This window comes from Pteronotus mesoamericanus, unplaced genomic scaffold (assembly GCF_021234165.1).
Source record: "Pteronotus mesoamericanus isolate MK-2021 breed Mesoamerican mustached bat unplaced genomic scaffold, CSHL_Meso_final contig_134, whole genome shotgun sequence".
In the NCBI taxonomy this organism is placed as follows: domain Eukaryota; kingdom Metazoa; phylum Chordata; class Mammalia; order Chiroptera; family Mormoopidae; genus Pteronotus; species Pteronotus mesoamericanus.
The window spans coordinates 1,506,363-1,528,132 of NW_026555061.1; the positions used below are offsets into that span (position 1 = coordinate 1,506,363).

Sequence of the window (21,770 nt, forward strand, 5' to 3'; positions counted from 1 at the left end):
TCCTCCAGGAAGCCTTCCAGACTTAGCACCTCCGCTCACCGGGTCCGGCCTACACTGGGGCCGAACCCGCCCTTCCTCAAGGTACATTCCTTAGCTGCTTGAGCTCTGCCAGCGCCTCAAAGGCAGGCCTTCTAATTACTGTGTACCCTCCCCTGGGCCTGAGTACTTTTCCAAGAAAAGCAATTTGTCACACAGCTGTTCCTGGGAGCCGATCAAGGCTGTGTTTGTTTCTGCCGTGGTGTTTGCTGTCGGCTGTTTCGTTGGTACAGAGACAAATGGCCGGCAGGGCCTCAGGCACCTGTCTCCTCCCAGCGGGACAGGCGCCCGCGCCGTGCTCACCCCTCCCCTCCCGGCTCCCCTCCGCCCGTGCGGGGGCTCGCCCCCCGGGCTCCCCGACTTTGCTCCCTCTGTTCTGGCCTCACAGGGAGAAGCAAGGATGAGGTCCCCTGGGGCCCTGCCCCGGGCACCCTCAGCAGATGTGACACCGGGAAGTTGTTTTGTTGGCTCCAGAGTGTGTGTCCTCAGAAAACACCCAGCGGCAACGATCATACCTCCAGTTCGCAGGGAGCTGTGGGAGGGCCACTGCCGGTGTTACGTGGGGGGGACATCCTTGTGACTCTCAGTGAAGGACCCTCATCGGACCCAAAGGTAACCCACGGGTCCCCGGGCTCTGGGGCTGACGGAGGCCGAGGGAGTCCCCCACGTGAGACAGCCTCCGCGCCTCTGTGCCCGTGGCGCCCAGGCAGCCTGGGGTGCAGGCAGGGGAGGGCGGGAGGCAGCGTGGCGACAAACGCCGGCCGTGAGCACTGAGGCGGCAGCGGCGGTTCGTGAGTGCGGACGGTGTTCCAGGCCCCGGGGAAGGTTCTCCGAGGCCGTGCCGGTCCCGTGCCTGTCCCTCTGTCCCTCACACAGCCCCCCGAGTATGCTGATGATCTCGTCGGGGACGCGTCGGAGACGCAGGTCGCAGCCCAGGCTCCGGGGCAGCGAGCGCGGCGGCGCCCGCAGGGGTGGCCGTCCTCGCCGGCCCGGGAGGCCCCCCACAGCCCCCCGCTCTCTGGGCCGGCCCGTCTTCTTAGGCTGGTTTTCACGGTTAATGCCCTGAGGGAGGGGAAGGCTAATGTGGTTTCTTGGGCCGTTGGAACGGGTGGGCCTCACGCGTGACATATTAACTCCACGTCCTCCGTCCGCACAGGGGCGCCCGTGGCACGGGGTCTGCCGGGCTTTCTCCGCCCGAGGCCGCCATTGTCCTTTTCGAGGGGAGCACGAGCCGCAGGCCGGCGAGCGGGACACCCCAGGGCCTCGCGACAGCAGCGTGTGTGTTCGCGGAGGGCCGGCCTCACAGCTCACTTCGTTTGCTTTTCTCAGTTTGCTGCTACCCAAGCAGGCCGGGAGAGGTGCGGCCAGGGTCAGAGGTGGCCCGGAGGGCTGGGAGGCGGTCGGCTGGTGTGGTCCCGGTCTGGGGGCCGCACAGCGAGGCTCTGTCTCAGGGTGGGGGGCGCAGGCCAGCGGCCGGCCGGGCAGCCGGCTGAGGCTGCATGTGGCAGCCAACGCCGAGGGGAGGGCTGCCTGGGAGCAGGGACGCCACCAGAACCAGCAAGGACAATGTGTCCCATTCATCCTGCACCGCGCTTCCATTCTGGGTCTCTGCATGGCGACCGGGGGGCAGAGAGGCTAGTTTTGACTTTGGAGAAAGCATAGCTGTCCCACGCTCTCACCGCAAACGGGCCGCTTAACACCAGCAGGGCTCCCGTGGCCCGAGAGAGCCGGGCGCACTCCCTGCCCGCCCGGACGGGAGGGGTAGGCATCCCTCCCCGTTGCGGGTGGCTCTGCTTTCTGCCCCCCGAAAATGTCACGGAGGCCGTTCCCCTGGGTACTGAGTGCAGACCCATCACTGAGGACAGGAGAGGCCCACCTGGCACCAGCTGTCCTCTTGCCTGGTCCCTGGGTCATCGTGGGCTCTATGACATACCCGACGTTTTGGACGCTCACTCAAGCCCGCACATGCAGCGGATGCATGCTCCTGGGTCCCAGCTGGCTTGGCTCTTTAGACAACTCGCAGTGGAGATTATATTTTTCCTTCACACACAGAGGGGCGTGCAGGCACACGCACACACGCCCACACACACCCGTGTTCACAGTTGCCTTGTTTCTCTGATAACTGGTTTCGGTGAAGCAGGCGCTGTGTAGCTTGGCCAGGGTCCGTGGCTCTCCCGGCCCCCCCAGAACGGCGTTACTGAACATGAAGCACCCACCCAAAATTCCCATCCTTCATTTCCAAAATGTGGACAAACGCTTCCACGGTTTCCCCGTGGTCGTGATTTCCGGCTTGAGATCCAATCACCGTGCGGATTCATCCGATCAGGAAACGCGGGAAGGATACTGACTAGTGGGGACGCACGCGCAACAACAAATTTACAAGTGCAGCAGCTCCCAGCGAAAGGGGCCCTGCACAGGGAGGTTCACTGAGAACTTATACCAGACGGGGGTGCTCAAAGGCAAGCCTCGGAGGCTCGGGCCGGGGCGGCCCCTGCAATATTCTCCATGGTTGCACACATATGATTTTCCAGGAGACACCATGCATAGGCTATTGTTTTAAAAAATTGAATTTTTAAGATCTGTGATGCAAAAAAAAAAAAAAAAGTTCACTTTATCAGGAAGTTCAATAAAGAAAAAAACCTATGTGTAGGAAAAAATATCCATTGTTATTAACACCATTTGCAGAGTTTGTGTCTAAAACAAGGAATTGAAATACAATCTTTTAAGAGCAGCCTGTTCCTGTTCTTTAGGACTGAGCTTCCGGAGCACCGAGTGGGCCTGCTCCCCCCGGCAGGGCCCTGAACCGGCGCCGCGGACGCGCCGCGCGCTGTGGGCGCCTCCTGTCCTTCCTCGGTTGCAGCGGAGGGTCAGAGGGGACCGGAGAGCCCGTCAGGGTGGCAGAGAAGGCGGGGCGCCGGGCCGGAGGTTCCTGAGCCACAGCTGCCCTGGGCGAGGCTGCCCTAGCGAGGGGGCGGAGCTCTGCCGCCCTTGGCCTGTGGGTGAAGGTCGGGGGGGCCCCCGGGGCTGCGGAACTGGGTGGCGAGCAGCCCGAGGAGAGGGAGACGCTGGGGTGGTGGCCACCGGAGGGTGCGAATTGTGTCCTGAGTCCATGGTGGGTGACAGCAGCTGGCCAGGGCCTCGCGTCCCGGGAGGCGGCGCGTGGGTGGTTGGCACGGCCCCCGGGCGCGTGGCCTTCAGAGTTTAGGCTCGTCCTTGTCCCTTGCCCTGGGTCCCGGGAGGCCGGGAGGCCGGGGCGACCCGGGGCGAACTCCGGGGATGAGCATCCGGCCCAGATGGGAGGAAGCTCGGACATTCCCAAGGAAACAGCCCCCGCAACGGCAGATTTCTTCCTCAAAGTTCTCATGCGCAGAGATGGTGGCATCAAGCAAACAACATATTCATCATAAATGCGACTTTTGTGTGAGTGTGGAAACCCAGAACCATGAGTGAGAACCGACAGAAACCAGAGGCAGGCGGATCAGGCTCGCGAGGAAATGAGATTATGGAAGTTATCAGACACCAGTGAAGTAAAATAAACAGGATTAATACTGTGAACAAATTTTTTTTAAAAATTAAAGAGATGGTATTTATTTATTTTTAGAGAGAGGGGAAGGGAGGGAGGGAGGGAGGGAGAGAACAACCGATGTGAGAGGAAAACATCGGTTGGTTGGGTTGCCTCTCGTTGGCGCCCCCACCAGCGACCGAGCCCACAACCCAGGCGTGTGCCCTGCCCGAGGGCTGAACCGGTGGCCTCTCGCTTTGCAGGAAGACGCCCAACGCACCGGGCCACACTGGCCAGGGCAGGCTGAGGCAACTTTAAAAAGAAATTTTAAATGAAGACTAAAGAACAGGAGACTATGAACATGAGTCCATGGTGTTGGGAAAAAAAAAATGAAATAAACGTCTCAGAGTGAAGATGTAATAAAAAAATAACAGTAACAAGTGAGTTAAAGAGTAGATTAGGCATACCTGAGGGTAGAATTAGTGAACTATGTAGGTCAAGGATATTAGCCAAAATACAGCACGGGAACCCAGAATGGTGAGCTGTAGAACGGAGAGGTCAAAGGGCACAGAGGCTCCAGGCAGGAGGTCCCACGTATGTCTGATTGCGGTTCCAGGAGGAACTGCTGGATTGGGGAAGAAGCAATATTTGAAGAAAAAATTTAAACAAACTCATGAAAGGCACCCATCCTCAGATGTAGGGATCCTGAAGAATTGCATGAGGAATAAAAGAAGAACAGCAAGTGTGACGTGGACTTTTTTTAAAGAAACCAGAGAGAAAAGACAGACCACCCACAAGGGAATAAATTAAAAATGCAGACGACACTTCCCTAGCAACAGTGGACAAATTCTTACGAAATTGGTTTCGTAAGAAGAAATAGAAAACTTAAATAGTCCTACAATTATTAAATAAATTGGGCACATAATTTAAAAACCCTCCCACAAAGGAAAAAAAAAAACCCCTCACACCCTGGGTCTGGATTATCTCCCCGGTGAAGTCTGCAGGCACGTGAGGAAGAAGGGATGTCCCCTCCCGTGTCCCGGGAAATGGAAGAGGGGACATGGCTCTTCTCGGGAAGCCAGCACAACCCGCAAAGGAAAGTGCGGGCGCACCTCAGTCAGAAACGCGGTTGCCCAATTCTTTGACAGAGTCTTAACCGACTGAGCTCAATAGTAGGGCGGAAATGAATAGTAGCTCATTTCAGTAATTCCTGCTCCTCCCAAAGATCATAGCGATTAGGACCAGGAGAGAAATTCCCTAGCAGCTGTCGGGCACAGGTAGTGCGCTCCGTGGTGAAATGTGGGGGCCTTTCCTTTGGCAGTTGGAGGGCAAGAGAGGGAAGCCCACCTTCCCCGTGTCTATTCGGGGTGTTTCTAATGGACTCGCGGAGCCTTGTGGTTCGAGCTTCTTCCCTCAGGCCGTCAGCTCCTCTGTGCGGGGACTTCCAGGGTCGCTTCTCTGGTGGTGACCCTGAGGCTGCTTCTGCGGCCCGGATCACCCCCAGCGAGCCACCCGCGCAGCACCCTGCCTCCCAGAAGCACCTGGGGCGGGGGGCGGGGGGCGGGGGGCAGACAGAGGCAGGGTTTTCCTTGATTGCTCTGCTGAGGAGAGACAACAGCATCAAGGCGCTCAGGTATGAAAGAATGGACGAGAAAGACAAATGCATAAGAAGAACTTTCTGGGTTGGGTCTAGTTTTTTAAGCCAAGGATGATGACAAGGAGCCCAGCGAGCAATCATTCGACACACTTGTTCTATATTTTTTTCGCATGGAAGGTGTTTCCAAGAGCACAGCTTTCACGAGGAGATTGCTCAGCACCGTAGCCTCAGGGTCGGTGGGGACGCGGAGCGCGTCGCGGCGGTAGTCCCTTAGCGAGTCAGTGGCAGGCCGAGGCCCGTAGCTGAACCTTCAGGCTCCTGCTTGGGCATTTCTGCAGTGCCTCGCAGTCCCTTGGAATTCGTGACCCACGGGAGCTGTGTGACCCTGGGCACAGGTCGCCGCCTCCCTCATCCACATCTGATTGGATTATGAACATTTGTAAAGGACCCTAATGCTGACCCCCGCAGGGTCCCTTGGAGACTCGGTCAGGGCGACACTGTGAGGCTTACGCCTCAAACCAAGGCTCTGGCTTTGCTGACCTTGGTTGGTTACCGGCGGCTCCGGCCGGACTGCAAGTTGTGTGGAGGGTTTCCTCGTGCAGCTTCTGGTCGGTCGTCGGCCTTTACGTCGCTGAGCCCTTAGCCAGATTCCGGAAGTGGGTGCGCGGGGGCGCGGCCGAGCCGTTCACGACGAGTTGTGTGTGAGTGTGCGTGCGAGAGTGCGTGCGTGGCAGAGGGAAAACAGGCTGGTTCCCACTTAGCCGTGGGTTCCTCCTAGTCTAGTGGCGACAGGATGGGTGTCCAGGAAGGCAGAGCAGAGCGCCGGGGCCACGCCCCGGTCGCCTGCCTGAGGGGGCCGCCGCCCCGCGGGCTGCTGGGATCTGGCCGGCAAGGCAGGCACCGCGCCGAGCGTGCCGGGCTCACGGCTGTTCACACCGCCTGCCCGTGCCCTGGGCGGGGGCCTCGCCTCCGGCCCGGGAGCTGCTGTGGGAGGCAGGCTGTAGAACGCGCTCGCCCTCATTTCCGACAGGGGTGGGGTGGGGGCTCCCCCCTCAGGGGCTCCTCGGTGGGAACCGCTGATGGGAATCTTTTCTCACAGACGTGCCAAGGCCTCGCCTTTGTCTCATCTTTACTATCAGTCTGGGGCTTGTTGTGGGGGATCTCAGCCCCTCCCTCCGCCCCCCGCGGATGCCCTGGAGCCCGCCCCGCTCTCGTCTGTCACTCTCGTCTCCCGGGCACCCCAGCAGCAGCCTCCTGCTCTTCCTGTCCCACGGCAGGTTCCTGCCAGCCTCCCCCGCCCCCAGCAGATGCCCTGGAGCCCAGGCCTGGCACCCGCCTGTCTCTCTCGGCTCTGCCGCCCCCAGGCCCCCGGCAGCAGCGGCCTCCTCCCCGCGTCCCCTGGGTGGTTTCTGCCTCAGCCTTCCCTTCCTCCCTGCCTCCCGATCGGTCGGCTGTCCCCAAACAGCGTCACTGTCTGCTCACGCTCTCCCTCTGCTGTGTTGGTTTTTGTCTGTGTCTGTGGCGTGTCCAGGAATCCCTGCGGGAGCCTCGCCCGGGGCTGCGCGGGTTTCCAGGCTGGACTGCAGGCCTCTTCCCGCAGGCGCCGGCGCCCTGCCCGATCCAGGGGCCGGCTCAGGGCTGCCGCCGGTCGGACCTCGGCCCGCCCCATCCTCCTTCCCCCACCGCGGGCCTGGCCCGTCCTCCCGCGGTGAGGTTCCTGCCAGCCTGGCCTCCTGCCTTCGCGCCCCACTCGTCCTTAGTAAGTAGGCGGTTGTGGCCCTTGCGCCTCTCCTGTCGTTAAAAGTTGACTCCCTCTAGCTGCTTTCTCACCTTGGCTCCAAAATTGGGTACAGAGAGGCCGCTGCACTGTCTGTCCCTGTCTCCACGGCCTCCCCGCGCCTCGTCCGGCCACACTGCTTACTGCTGGTCCTTCCCCTCCTGGGCTGGGGACCCTGCCTTCTGCCCTAGGCCCTCGCAGCCCCGCGCTGTCCCTGGTCCCCTGCACACGCGTCCAGCCCCCAAACCTCTGGGCTCCGAGCTGGCTGCACCGGGCCCGACCACAGCAAGGATCACGAGTCACCATGAGTCCAGACACACTGTGACCCTCTCCCGCTAAATCGCGATGATGGAAGCGGGAGCCTAAGTCTGGAGAATCTTGATTTCTGGCCTTGTCTTTTCTGCAGAACTGAGATTTCCTATTTCACTTAGTGCCAACAATAGGTTTCCCAACGTACTGGTATAGGCCCGGGGAAGGGGGAGAGAAAGGAGAGAGAAGCAGCTCAGTAGTATTGTAGATGCAGTCGCTGACGAAGTGATTGAATGGAGTCCCAGCCATGATTTCTTGAGCAATTTTAACCCTCGAGTGACAATGACTTTTCCACCCCTTTCACCCTCGTTGGGTCCCTCAGAAGAGCTCATTTAAAAAAAAATTAAAGAAGAAAAGGAAAGGAGGGGAAGAGAGAGAAGCATCGATTTGTTATTCCACTCATTGATGCATTCATTGGTTATTTCTTATATGTACCCTGACTGGGGATCAAACCCTCAACCTTGGCCTGTGGGGAAGACATTCTAACCAGCTGAGCTGCCTGGCCAGGGGATCGAGCTCATTTCTACTCAATCTTCAGGTCTCGCTTGATACACAATTTCCGCAGAGAACCCTCCCTTTTCTATTTTGAGGGCAACCGACGACTGGAATCGGCCGAGCCTGACTGCAGAGGCCCGCGAGCAACTACCGCCGGCTGAGTCCCAAGTTGTGAAAACGCTCCACGGCCCAGATCCACGGGGCCCCCACTCCTCCTTAGGGACACAGGCTACCTACAGTCCAGTCACTGCGTGGGGACCTGTTGAGTCCCCACCAGGAACCAAGAGAGCAGAGGCAGCGGGGGGTGGGGGTGGGGGAAGAAGGGACGGCAGGCTGGACAACCGCCCCACGGAAGGGAAGTGGGAAAGGGAGTAGCCCGCGCTAGGCATTAGCAATTCCAGGTGAAGGCGTTTATTGGCAAGACGCAGAGCAAAGCAGCCTCGGGCACGGGTGAACCACAGGAACCAGAAGGTAAATTCGGGAAGCTGCTGGCCTTCTTAGCAAGTCACAGGCACCGCAGCATCCGAGAGGAGGTGGCCTGGAGGGGCAAGAGAGTGCTGTCTCCGGAGCTCCCGGGGCAAGGGCTGTCAGCAAGCCGCAGCCGGGCAGAGGAACGACGTCGCGCGGGCGCAGCGAAACCCAGAGGGACAGCAGGCGCGCCGGCGGAGCGGTGCGGGAAGACACTCCGCAGGGCGTGAACACCGGTGGCAGAGTCTGCGCGGCGGTGCGGCTCAGGGGCACCGGAGCAGGCATGGCGCCCCGACCCAGGGAGGCGCCCCGACCCAGGGAGGCAGCACGGAGTCACCGCTGCGGAGACTGTCCCAGGTCCCCCCGCACACAGCACAGAGCAACCTGTGGACGGCCTACCAAGTATCCAGGCAAAAACCCTCAGGCCCCCAAGCACACCAGGGACCCATGGATTTCCCCTCCGCAGCCTTGAACTCCAGCGAGACCGGAGCCACGGCCTGGAGCTTCCGGGAGAAAGGGTACTGCCCCAGACATTCGGCCCGTGGCCAGCGCTGTTTGTTTGTTTTCAATGTGTGAACTCCCGTCACACGATCTTCCACTGTCAGGTGTGCTAAAGCCGGCCTCTCGGACAGGACAGCCGGAGGGACTTGGCCTCGACGTGTTTCCGTGGGCTGCCGGCAGCGCGTGCAGCTGCAAGGCCCGCCCCGCCCCGCAGGCCGGCCGGCGGTCGCTGGTCCCTCGCGGGGAGCCGGAGCCCCGTGGCTGCAACGGCGGACCAGCCTCCGTGGACCCGGGCCACCGTCCTGAGAAAAAGACTTACAAAACAAGTCTTCGTTCTTTCCCACAAACCAGAGATGCCCCAAACCACCCGATGGCCTTTTAAAGATTTTCGATGCTACAGAGTCTAAAAAATTATGTGGTGTAACTTTAAAATCCGTCACAAACTTCACTGGGTTTCTTTCAGCGGAAGCAACGAATAAACCAACGGGTGACAGAAATGACTTGCTACCGAGGACCCTTTGGAGGCGTCCTGTGAACGTCGGGACTTGCCCTTCAGGGCCGCCTGCCCCGCCAGCGCGGGAGCTACGTGAAACGCGGCGAGGGGAACACAGCCGCGACCCGGGCTTGAGGCTCGCACGTCCATGCACGCCTGATACGTGCAGTGTTCTGCAATGAGCACAAATTAGATCATCAGACAAGAGGTGGATGTTCTTCTCCCACCGAAGAAGGACGCCTGTGCCTGGCTCGACTGGCCTTGAGCCTGTCCCCTGCCTCGGGTCCCTGCTCCTCCAAGACGCATGGTTGCCCGCTCCCTTGGAGAGGGATTGGGCCTGGAAAACGCCTCTCTGGGAATGGAGGGGGTGCGTGTGTGTGAGAGAGATTTCTTGCAAAATGTCCCCCATTTGGGGGGAAATCCCCTCTATTCTGTGGGGATGAGTTGCATCTTGGAGCCCAGCCATAAAGTGCCCCCCCCACCCCGCCCACCCCCACGGCCAGGCGTCTTTCCAAGGGGAGAGTGAGCTTGGGAGAAAAACAGCTGGAAGCGGCTCGGCCCCTCCCCCCGGCCAAGGAAGCACATTGTGATTAACTCGGAATTCTTTATAGCTGGGCCGGAGGAAGTTTTTGGCTATAAACTGTCATGCACTGCAGCCTTCCTTGAAAAGGCGACAGAGAACGGAGACGCTTGTCCTGAGAACCAAGGAACAAAGGTCCAGACAGCCAGGCACAGGAAGGAGAGAAGCAGTAGCTGGGGGTGGAAGCCGGGATCTGTTCCCCAGCCGCGGCGGGGCCGCAACTTGGGGCCTGGGGACCTGGGACTCTCGCTCCGGCCCTTGGGACGCCCGCGCCGGCGGGCAGACCGTCACCGCGCATAGGAGACGGGACCTTCCCTTCTGCGGCGCTTATATTCTATTTGGCCCTGGCCCCTCCTGCTGGTAGGGCCGAGCTGCAGGCGAGCACAGCCTGGGGCCTCTGGGATACCCTCCAGCAACGGGGGTCTCCTCGGCTTGGAGGAAGTCGGCCCTGAGGCGGTCGGCGCCCAGAGAATGCCCGCATTTGGGGTCCAGGCTTGTTAGAAGCTTCGCTGGCCCTAGAGACCTGCGGTGGCCTGGGAGCTGCCTCCCCGCACCCGCTCCCATCCCCTTAGCCGCCAGCGCGGAGGTTTGGGCGCCGGGGGGCCGCAGGCGGTGACCCTGCAGACTTTTTGTCTGCTCAGGAAAGACTCACGCACAACCCCCAAAGCCCAGGGCTGGTAGAGCCAGGCGGAAGGGGCTCGGCAGGGTCTGGTCCCGGTGCCAGGAGCAAGTGAGGTCCTTTTGGTGCCTCTTTTCAGAAGTAAACGACCCCCGCCTTCCCCCGGGGTCAGCCCCGTGGGCATTTCCACGCAAACTGAGAAGTTCGGATAGTGCGGAGGCGTGCCGGCCTTCCCGACCCCTCGGTGCTCCTTTGCAGCGGGCGGAAAGCAACCCCGGAAGCGCGCCCTTGCAGGGGGCTGGCTCCGGGGTGCGGCGTAGGGGCGGGAGCCTCCCGCAGATACCCCGCAATTCCCGGCCCTGCAGCGCGGGGCGGGGGAAGGTTAGCGCGGGAGGCGGGGTGCAGGTTCCACGTCCCGCCTGGAGAGCCCCTTTACAGGGCGCAGGCCGCTCTGCAGGGGTGCCCCGCCCGACGCAGCGGTTCTTCCCTGAGGGCGTGGGGGTGAGGTACCCGCGGAGACCGGGAAACTGAGGCGGGAACCACAGGCCCGTTAAAGCGGGAGGTGAGAGGCACACAGCCCTCGCTCCAACTTCTCGCTTCTTCCTCCTTCCCCCTTCCTGGGCTCCCGTTTTAGGAGGAATGTTATTGTTTAAAGAGACCCTATTGAACTATTTCCTGCTCATTGTCACCTTTCCTTCGCCCTCCTCGAGGAGGTTCTCACCAAAAGGTAATAAACCAGCCGCTCCCCACCCGACCGAGCCCAGAGACCTTGCGGGGCGGGGGAGACCTACCCTGGACCCAGCTCGCCCCCTCCCACCTTCCGCAACAACAAAGACCAGACAACAGAAGACAAGGAAACGCCAGTTCCCACTCAGTGCACGCGCAGATCTCTCATCAAAGTCCTGCTTTTATAGGGAGAGCGAAAAAGCTTCCAAAAAGGGGTCGATTGGCTGATGTCCTCCTATTTCCCTTTCTGTGCGCGGGACGGACCAGTGGCAGACTTGGAGCGCGGGGCCGCCCCTTCCAGACAGGTGAGGGCACACCGAGTGGGCTCATCCACGGCGTTAGAGAAGCCACCTGAAGCGCCGCGGGGCAGGGACGGGTCGGACCGGACACTGCTCGGCGGAGGGCTGGGCCTTCGGGGCTTGGAGACCAGCACGACCCGGGCGCAGCACGCCGGGTGCCCTTAAGCGGGGCTGTGCGCTCTGCTCGCCGGCCGGGCCCGGATGCCATCAGGCCGGGGCGCAGGTGAGCTCCCCGGCGCGATTCCAGGCTGGCACGCCTGCGGGATCCGGGTGCGCTCGGAGAGCCCGGACGGCCCCGCGCGCCGCCGTTGGGGAGCGTCGTGGGCGGCCCGGCCGCCCCTCCGGGACGTGCGGGCGGGGGCGAGCTCCGGTCCCCGGCTCCTCCCACCTCCCCGGACCTCCTCCGGGCCCGCAGGGTCCGCCCCGCCGCTTTGATGGAGGTGCAAACATTTGGGGGAGGGCGGAGGTGTAGGGGCTGGGCCGGGTGCGCAGGTCGGACCTCCGACTTAACATGAAACGGGCGCGCGGGAGTCCATTGTTGGCCCGGGGCCTCCCCAGCCAGCCCGGCCGGGTCTGATATGGCCGCGCGCGGCCAATGGGCAGCGGGCCCCGCACTTCAAAGGGCGCGCGGCCCAATCCGTCGCGCCCCCCCTCCGCGGCCTCCGCGGCTGTATTTATGGAGAGGGGACCGATTTTCTGTCCCCAGAGACCGACTCTAGTCTCGCCTTGAGGGAGTTCAAGGGGAATAACCTCCCCCCACCCCTTCCCCCGCCCCCTCCCCCCCAGATCTCCGTTCGCTCCCACCTCCTGGGTCTGAGCTGGGACCCGGGGCTGTCGCGGGTCCCAGCCTGGCTCGAGCCGCCTCTCTTCTCCGAAGAGCGGCCGCCGCTGGGGGCGAAGGTGGCTCGGGAGTAGCGAGTCGGGGCTCGGGGGCGGCGGGGAGGGGCGGGAGGGAGGATGAGCTCCCCGGGCGCCGAGAGCGCGGGGAAGAGCCTGCAGTACCGAGTGGACCACCTGCTGAGTGCCGTGGAGAGCGAGCTGCAGGCGGGCAGCGAGAAGGGCGACCCCACGGAGCGCGAGCTGCGCGTGGGCCTGGAGGAGAGCGAGCTGTGGCTGCGCTTCAAGGAGCTCACCAACGAGATGATCGTCACCAAGAACGGCAGGTGGGTGCGCAGCCCGGCCTCGGCGCGCGCTGCACGCTCGGCGCGCCGGCAGCCAGGAGGCCTAGAAAGTTCCCCACCGTCCGACTTTTTTTTTTTTTTATCCGATGGAGGTCCTTTTGCTCTTTGCGGCTCGAGATGGAAACAGCTCCTTGCGGGCCTCCAGCCGCCATCTGTCTGGGGCTTTAGTCACGGAAGGCTGGGGAGGAGGGCTCCGCGGGGGAGGCCCCCCGGACCGAACTCCGCGCCTGGCCCGCTCCTGCCTGTCCAGGCCGCGGAGAGCGTGGAGGACGCCTGGGGGGCCTGGCAGGGCTTTGAGAGGCTGTGCGTTCCCAGAGGGCTCGCGCCCGGAAATGACAGCTGCCTCTGTCCCGCGCCTTCTGCCCTCGGTCCCGCGGGCCGGGCCTGCGTCCCTCCTGCTGCCCTCTCCCCTTCCCAGGAGGATGTTCCCGGTGCTGAAGGTGAACGTGTCCGGCCTGGACCCCAACGCCATGTACTCCTTCCTGCTGGACTTCGTGGCGGCCGACAACCACCGCTGGAAGTACGTGAACGGGGAGTGGGTGCCCGGGGGCAAGCCCGAGCCGCAGGCGCCCAGCTGCGTCTACATCCACCCCGACTCGCCCAACTTCGGCGCCCACTGGATGAAGGCGCCCGTCTCCTTCAGCAAAGTCAAGCTCACCAACAAGCTCAACGGAGGCGGCCAGGTAGGCGCAACGGCCGAGCAGGGCCGGGCCTCCTCGGGGGTGGCAGGGCCTTGGAAGGAAGGGAGGGACTCCGCCTGCGTCCAGCCGCCGCGGCCTTTCTTAGCTCGGCCCTCAGTGTCGTCTGTGGCGAACTGGGGAGGGTCACAGCACAGCCCGGGGGCTCGCGAGGTCCCTGGCCTTGGGGAACTCGGGCTTTCTAGAGCTGAACTTTCCTAGGGGCAGAGAAAAGAGCAGCACCCTGGATGGTAAACGGCCCCTTTAAGCTAGTGGGTGCCGCAGTACTGATTGCATCCGTCCTGAACGAGCTTGTAAATGTGCCCTTTGTCAATGTCTTTACCTGGGGGTTGTGACTGGGCACCGCGATTCGGCAGCCAGGTACTGAGAGTTGTCTGCGGCCGCTGGGGAGCCTCGGGGAGCCTCGGGACTTTGTCCTCCCGGCTGTGAAGGTCTCATGGTGGGCGTTCACCGCCTTGAAGGGCGTGGGGCCTCTGGCACCCCTTTCTCCGGACGCCTGGGAGGCGGCGCCTGAGGGGATACCCACCGCCTTGAGCAGGGGAGCCGGCTTCTGGGAGCGGCAGGGCGAATGGGTGGCTCCTGGTCTTCACTAGGACTTTGTGATGGGTCCCCTGTTTGTGTCTCCCCCAGATCATGCTGAACTCCTTGCATAAGTATGAGCCTCGAATCCACATTGTGCGGGTGGGCGGCCCCCAGCGCATGATCACGAGTCACTGCTTCCCGGAGACCCAGTTCATTGCGGTGACGGCCTACCAGAACGAGGAGGTGAGGGGGGGGCGGGGGGCGGGCCAGCGCCGGCAGCTCTGCTGTCCCCCCACCAGGTCCTGAGCCTGGGGACCGTGTGTGTGGTTAGTCACTTCAGATGGAAAATGAACGCCTTTTCAAATAATTTACCGTAACTATGAAACTGGGACAGAGAAGAGAAAAGTTTAAAATGAGTCCTCATGCAAGCATTTTCCCCTTTAATTCTCTGTACAAGTGTCTAAAACTAGAAACATCCACTAAATGCTCAACAGGGAAAGGTGTGTAGAACATTTGGGTAAAGAACTGAGAATTTCTTGAGCAAACCTTGAGCGAGAGGGGCATACCTTCTGGGGACCTGCCCGAGGGACGGGGGCGAATTATTAACTGGAAGCAAAATGCTGCCCGGTGCCTGGACGGCCGAGGCGGAGCCGGCAAAGTTGTCCTGTTGAGCGCCACCTGGGACCAGCAGGTTGCCGTTTCACCAGGAGACCCAGGCTGTGGTTCGGGCGCTGTGGGTTCGGTTTGTGCACACAGAATATTGTCAGTGGTGGGCCCACCTTCTTGTTAAATTCCCTTAGAAAATCGGTATTTAAGAACTTTTCACAAGTGCGCTTTGTTAAGTAGTACCATGCCTCAGCCGATTCAGACCCAAATAGGACAATGTAGCTGGGAAGAAGCTGATTATATTTGAATACTCACTTAAACAGCTTGTTGCTGAGTTCCAGTTTCTGGAGGCCACATTCAACTGCCTGGCTGCCTTCCCCATACTGGGAAATGTGATTTCTTGTTTTTCAGATCACAGCTCTTAAAATTAAGTACAATCCATTCGCGAAGGCGTTCCTCGATGCAAAGGAAAGGTGAGCGGGTTCCAATGATCCCTTTTGGGCAGAGGCGCCTTCAGAAACAGGCGCCAGCAGTACCTCCTGAACGCGCTCCTTTCTGACCACGCCCTGCGCTTTTCTGACAGAAGCGATCACAAAGATGCGATGGAAGACCCTGGAGACAGCCAGCAGTCCGCGTACTCCCAATGTACGGTTTGTTGCGCTCCACCCGACGTGCCTTGTTGCGGGACCGGAGTGCAGAGAGCTGGGAGCTGGGGAGGCGCAGACCGCGGCCTCTGGGTGTGGTTGGGGCAGGCTCAGTCCTTGGCCTCGTGCAAGGCTCAGGGCCCTCTGATGCTAGAGACCTCTCTGACCCCTGCTCTGTCGGGGCTCATGAGTGCTTGCCCAGCCTGTGGCCCCCTGACACATGTCCGGACAGAGTTTACCTGGCCCTTCCATTTTGCTCCACGGCCGCTCCGTCCAGCGCTGGGATGGATCGCCGAGACCTTGGTGGGTGTTGCGGTTCTGCCGTGCTGGGCAGGGGGGCAGCCCAGGTCTCCGTAGCCACTTGGAGATGCCTGTGTGCTGGTTATTGACTGGAAGCTGAGGGACCATCTCGGAGCGACGCTCAGGAACAGGTGTGGTTTTCCCTTGGTGGCTTCGGTTCTGGGTAGAGCACATTCACACGTGTGGTCTGCAGGAAACAGGCCTGTCGGAAGGAAAGTCGGCTTTAAGCACGGCTCCCTCTAGGAGTTCTGTGAGCCAGGGCACAGGGGCGCGGCCCAGGTGGTGCCACCTGCAGGGAGAAACACTCTGTCCAGCTCTCTTCTCCCCGGGTGGGGCTCCGGGAGTCTCAATCATTGATACCTGCTGGGAGAGAAAAGCTAGTGTTGGCTCCTCCCGGAGGCTGGAAGAAATAGCAGGGCACACTCGCCAGCTGTGTTCTGTGCTGCTTTTCTCTCTTTAAACACCTGTCTCCTGGGCCAGCGAGCCGGCCGGCTCTCCTGCAGCCGCCCACGGGGACCTCGGAGGGTGGCCGGTGACCCGCTCGGCAGGCGGCGGGCCGTGTGCGGAGCCGCGTTTGGGCCCACGCCATTCACGTGTTGTCTGCAGGATCCTCTGTGGTTGGGACCTTGGAGTCAGAGTAGTGTTCCCCTAAAGGTGGCTTATCTGAAATAAAACAAAAACAATCCAAAAAGCGTAAACAGAATGGAGAGGAAATGGGAGTCTTGGAGGAGGAGGGGTTGGGACTGGTTTCCTGACGGATGTGCACGGCGGGGAGAGGGTGAGCCTCCAACAGGAGAACAAGGAACCAGAAACGGTGCACCCACGGCCGCACCGCGGCTCCTGGTGTGACTGTGGGCGGTGGTGGACGCAGCAGTGCCGCCTGCGTGACTCGCCCTGTGTGCTGAGCGGGCCTGGCTCTGCATTTTGTCTGTTTTTAATATTTTATTCCTGCTCAGCATGGCTTGGCGCAGCGGCGGGGGGGAATGGAAAATCCACTAGGAAGCATCCCGTAAGAGGCTGAGGATTCTGGGGGCAGCGGGGGCCGGGGGCTGACTAGAGTGGGTGAGGGTGCCAAGTGATTGGCTGAGGCTGCGGTCTCCCAGGTTTTCCCAGGTGCCAACCGTGGTCCGCCTGTGGCCTCCAGTGCCGAGCCGATGCCCTGACGCCTCGCGTCTTGGGCTGGACACACTGCATCAGGGGAGCCCACGGAACAGACCCACAGGCGCCCCCAGTCTCTGCTCTCCTGTCCTGTAAACGAGGGAGGCCACGAAGTGCCGGTCACTCAGCACTCTTCTCTCGCAGCAGGGGCGTGGCTCGTTCCGGGGACCGGCGCTCTGTGCCCCCCGGCCACGCCCCACCCTCAGTTCGGAGGCCCCCTGCCGCTCCCCTCTGCGCACGGCTGTGACAGGTACCCCGCCCTGAGGAGCCACCGCCCGTCCCCCTACCCCAGCCCTTACGTGCACCGGAACAGTTCTCCAAGTAAGTCGGACGCGGTGGCGGCAGGCGGGGGTGGGGCCGGGAAGACCCCTCCCGGGGGCCCCAGAGGCAGGAGGGGAGAACCTGCCCAGAATGCACGCCCAAGCCCAGTTGGTCAGTGGCTCCAGGCCCCTCACTTCGTGTCCACGCGGCGGCGGGCCAGCCACAGTGCGGTCCGGCCGGGGGCTCTGGGTGCACCAGTGAATGGTCGGCCTCCACCTCGGAGCTGCGGGTCCCTCTACGGCCCAGGTCTGCATATTTTGTCCGCCCTTCCGAGGCGTCTGCCCCCATGTTGGGTCTCCAGGCACGGCAGTTGCTGGCTTGGAGCCCCATATGTTTCTTCAAGTGTCGTGCCTGAGCCGCCACCGCGTGGCCCGATGCGACCCTAGGCTTCCGCATCAGAAGCTCTGGGGGGCCGCCCGGGTGTTTCAACAAGCGCTGGGGGGGGCACCCCGTGCAGGTCTAAGGGCAATGAACAGCAGGCTAGGCCATTAAGATCTTACTTAACTCTAACACCATATATGTCTAGACTTAATTTTGTCTGGCTCCAAAAGGAGGAAAAAAGCTAATGAACATCATAAAACAATTAAGCAATTAAAGCCGATTTGAAATGAGACGCTTATTTGGTAGGAAATAGTCGTTGGGACTTGTTCAACCAGAGGCTGGGCTTCGCGGCCAGATCTATTTTTAACTTGGTTGGAGTCATGGTTTCCAAAGCCCTCTCGAGTCTTAAGAAATAATTTTCTGGGCGCAGGCAAGTGATAGTTATATATATACATTTTTATTTTAAAATATAATGAATCCTCAATCAAGGGACTGTAAGACTGTTTCCGAAAGGCAGCTATAGAGTTAACAATAAAGAAAAAGCCTGTGCTTCCTGGAATATATTTTGAAATGCAGGGGTGGCCACGCGTGAGCTCGCAGTTGGTCGGATGGAAAAAGACGTGCAGGTTATGATGATGACAGGCTTTATCGCCTGACAGCATGTCCCAGTTAGACGGTCCGCCTGCTTTCGCGGGCCCCTGTGTACACGCTTGGCAGTAAGGGTGGCCTCGGACGACCAGGGAGGCAGGCTGGCGCGGGAGAGCCTGTGGTGAAGCGCACGCGCCTCGGTTCCCTGCTGCGTGGCTGCCCTGGCCCGCGGCGCTCACCGCAGCGGCGGCTCTTGGGAGGCCCCGCCCACAGTGACGCGCTCTCGCATCCCGCAGCCTATCCCGACGCCTCCCCTGCCTGCCTGTCCGTGCTCCAACCCCATGACAACTGGTCCAGCCTCGGGGTGCCCGCGCACACCAGCATGCTTCCCGTCAGCGCCGGCGCCGGCCCACCTGCGGGCTCCAGGTAACGCCCCCGACTGCCCGCCGCGTCCCGCCCGTCCCGGGCCTCTGTTCTGCCCTTGCCGTGGGTGGTGGGGCTGTCACTTGTCCTTCGAGCACTCGCCGGATACGGGCAGGGTCCCAGGGCGCGGGGCGGCAGTGGGCTCCGGCGCCAGCCTGTGCTCCGGCAGGACCCGGGCTCCGCGGGGCGGACGGCGGCCGGGCCTCCCGGGAGGGACCCAGGGCCCTGTGCTGGACGGGTTCTTAAACCTCAAGCCTTATTTCTTTAAGAAAAAGATACTGAACAGTACGAGCCTCGGCCTGTCTTTACAGGGTTATTGGGGTCAGGAGGTCAATTTTCTTGAAGATTTTATTTCCTTTTTTCAATTCCAGTGGATAAGCAATATCATGTTAGGTTCGGGTGTGCATCGTGGTGGTTAGACACGCAGCTTCCGAAGCGACTCCCTCCCTCGGTCTCGGGCCCACTAACACCCTGCGTCGCCATGACAGCGTGTTGACTACCTTCCCTATGCTGGCTTCCCACCCCTGGTCTTGTTTAATAACTGCCGATTTGTAGGGGAATTTTGAAGAAATGTTTCCAGAATCTTTTTTCTTTTTGACAGGCGCTATTACATTAAGGAAATTGGTGGGCTTTTCTGTGGGTAGAGAATCACAGCCGTTAACATACATGCTGGGTAACTGGTACAGAATAGTGACCATTTTATTACTAACTTGAAAATTCTGTAGAAGGAGATTGGCTTAAAGAACCAAGCAGCTCGGTAAATGTATTACATTTCTTCATGGAATTTTTACAATAAAAACTAACAAAGCTAGAAGGCAGGTCCATTTTCCGATGGGGAAACCAGTTCAAAGATATTAAGCGACTGAACCCGGGGCCCACAGCTCAGTGAGTCTGCAGACAACGTATCTCGACCTGAAAAGCAATGTGACTCGCGGTCAGAGAGCCCCCAAATGTGCCTGAAGCCTTCGCTCTCTTTGCCTAGGAAGCGCTTCCTTTGTAATAAATAGGAATCCAAGCGTCTGCGAACCAGCAGACTCTCAAGGGCTTTGCGGCCACGGAGAAGCCTGCCCAAGGGTCACGTGACCTGCAGGTGGCCCACTGCTGTCCCTGGGGACCTGAGCTTTCAGCCTGCTCTGTTCTCATCGGGCATCTCAGAGCCTCCTTTGTTATGTCTGTCACACGGGGGTCATGCCCTACCCCGCTGAACTCAGGCTCGGTCGCAAGGTCAAAGCCACCCGAAAGGCAGGGTGTAGCTTGGGAAGGAATGCAGCACAATGCGGCATGAGGTCTTGTTCACGTGTAGACGGACTCTTCTATAAGAAAGATGTTTTTACTTTTTCTTTCAAAAGTTTTTATTTACCTTTAGAGAGAGGGGAAGGGAGGAAGGGAGAGAGGGAAACATCCCTGTGCGGCTGCCTCTCGCGCGCCCCCTCCTGGGGACCTGGCCGCAACCCAGGCCTGTGCCCCGACTGGGAATCGAACCGGTGGCCCTTTGGTGCGCAGGCTGGTGCTCAGTCCACAGAGCTACCCAGGTGCTACACACATCCTCAGAGACGCTTGAGTTGGTCTACCTGGGAATTCTGGAATCTGAACAAGAATGCAAAACTCCTATCCTGGAGTTTTATTTAAAAAATTAAAAAAAAGATTTTATTTGTTATTTTGAGAGAGATGGAAAGGGAGGGAGAAAGAGAGGGAGGGAAACACTGACGTGTGAGAGACACATAGACTGGTTGCCTCGCACGCCTCCAGCCAGGGCCCTGGCCCCCAACCCAGGCATGTACCCTGACTGAGATTTGAACCGGTGACCCTGTGGTTCGCAGGCGGGAGCTCAATCCACTGAGCCACACCAGCCAGGGCCAAAACATCTTTTCCCTCAACTGAGGACACTTTTCGTTGCTTTTGGAGAGAGAGGAAGGGAGAGAAACATCGATGCAAGACAGAAGCGTCAATTGATTGTCTCTTGTATGTGTCCTGGTCCCCTGACTGGGAATCGACACCCCCCCCCCACCCCGTCTTTCTGATTAAGTGACAAAGCACCAACCAACAGAGCCACCTCGGCCAGGGCTGTCTTCAGTAGCGAAACCGAGCAGCCTTTGCCCAGAGCCACATACGCGCAGATAACCGCGTGGGCCCGCTCCCCGGCGAGATGGGCCTGCTTTGTGTCGGCAGGCATGACAGCGACTGACAGCTGGGTGCTCGCTGCGCCAGGAACGACGGGTTTGGGAGACGCCACTGGCCCAGATCTCAGGAGCAGGGTTTTCGGCGTCTGGGTCCCTTCCGGTCGCTGGCCCGGAGCCTCCTCACGGTCTCTGACGCCCGTGTTTTTCCTTTGCAGCCAGTACCCCAGCCTGTGGTCCATGAGCAATGGCACCGCCGCACCGGGCGCGCAGCCGGCGGGCATGTCCGGCGGGCTGGGGGCCCAGTTCTTCCGGGGAGCCTCCGCCCACCCTGCACCCCTCAGCCACCCGGGCTCAGCCTCCACCTCCTCGGGATCCCCGCTGTACGACGGAGTGCCCGCGGCCACCGACGTCCCCGACAGCCAGTGCGATGCCTCCGCACAGGCCTGCCTCATAGCCTCCTGGACGCCCGTGTCGCCGCCTTCCATGTAATCATGCCGCGTCCTAAAAGACGCAGTGACTTTGTTGTGCCAGCCAGCGTCGATTCCCTTGGTCTCCCAGGTACACAGCGGCAGGCTCGGGGGTCGCGGAAGGATCGGGCCCTCGCGTCCCTGCTGTAACCAAGAAGAGGCACACACCTTGCGCTATCGCTCTGGCGGTCCCCGCGCTCTCCAGGCCTCTGCTGCAGTGGGGGGCGGGGGGCGGGGGGGGGGTCGCTGCTGTGCTGCAGGCCAGTCCCCTGCACCGGCCGCACTCCCCGTCGCTCACGGTAACGCTGACCGCTGGGCGCCGGGAGCTTCCTGTTCCTCGTGCAGCACGCAGGCGGCTCGGGCACCTCAGAATTGTAAACTCCTTGGGTCGCGCTTGGGCGAGGCAGAAAGCACACTTTCCTCCGCGCCTTCTGTGCTTTCGCGTCGTCCCGGGCTCCCGCGGCGGCCGGCGTTGCCCGGGGCCTGGGCTGCGGAGCGCCGATGACGCCCAGCTGAAGACGCCCAGCTGAAGACGGGCTTGCTGGCCTGCCCTCTAGCACGGGTCTCTTTGAGCACGGGGAGTGGCCTCTTGTGTTGTTACGCCTCCAACCGTGTATGCTTTTGTTTTGACAAAGTAGCCAGACAATCAGCAGAAAGCGTTTTCTGCAAAATAAAGGTGATATGCAAAGTTTGGTCGGTCTAGCGATTATTGAAACCCCGCCCCTTTTGGGAGAGAGTTTGGTGTCTGGTACAGCTGGTGGCAGAGACCTTGTCCCAAAGACCCACTTCCATCTGCTGTGAACTGCTGTTTCATCTGATTCGTGGCAGAGCTGGAAGTGAAATATGCGTGTATTTCCTCCACGCGCATTGCTGCAAAAACGCAAAACACGCTACGCCATTTTCAAGGGACTGACTCAGGCGACGCTGGGTCACGGTGTACAATGACGCTGGGTCACGGTGTACAATGACGGAGCGGGGAACGGACCAATGAAGGCCCTAGAGTAAGAGGTCGCTGCGAC

At 60.6% G+C, this 21,770-nt stretch overlaps 1 protein-coding gene across 2 annotated transcripts; it reads left to right on the plus strand.

The window, feature by feature from the left end:
• Nucleotides 1-12,359: 12,359 nt before the first annotated feature.
• On the plus strand, nucleotides 12,360-20,773 carry TBXT (T-box transcription factor T). 2 transcript variants are annotated; one of them, XM_054595102.1, is made up of 8 exons: nucleotides 12,360-12,565; nucleotides 13,002-13,266; nucleotides 13,912-14,046; nucleotides 14,821-14,882; nucleotides 14,993-15,054; nucleotides 16,656-16,832; nucleotides 18,038-18,167; nucleotides 20,500-20,773. In XM_054595102.1, exons 1-8 carry the CDS (start codon nucleotides 12,360-12,362, stop codon nucleotides 20,771-20,773), a joined length of 1,311 nt encoding a protein of 436 aa, XP_054451077.1. The 2 variants fall into 2 exon arrangements, with proteins under 2 accessions (XP_054451077.1, XP_054451084.1); XM_054595109.1 differs by having other exon boundaries at nucleotides 16,659-16,832.
• Nucleotides 20,774-21,770: the final 997 nt, after the last annotated feature.

Excerpts from the sequence above, each read along its gene's own strand:
- TBXT (XM_054595102.1), top strand. The coding sequence starts at position 12,360 with ATGAGCTCCCCGGGCGCCGAGAGCGCGGGGAAGAGCCTGCAGTACCGA. Across the intron at positions 14,047-14,820 it reads CGGCCTACCAGAACGAGGAG|ATCACAGCTCTTAAAATTAA; the intron begins GTGAGGGGGGGG and ends CTTGTTTTTCAG. Across the intron at positions 18,168-20,499 it reads GGCCCACCTGCGGGCTCCAG|CCAGTACCCCAGCCTGTGGT; the intron begins GTAACGCCCCCG and ends TTTCCTTTGCAG.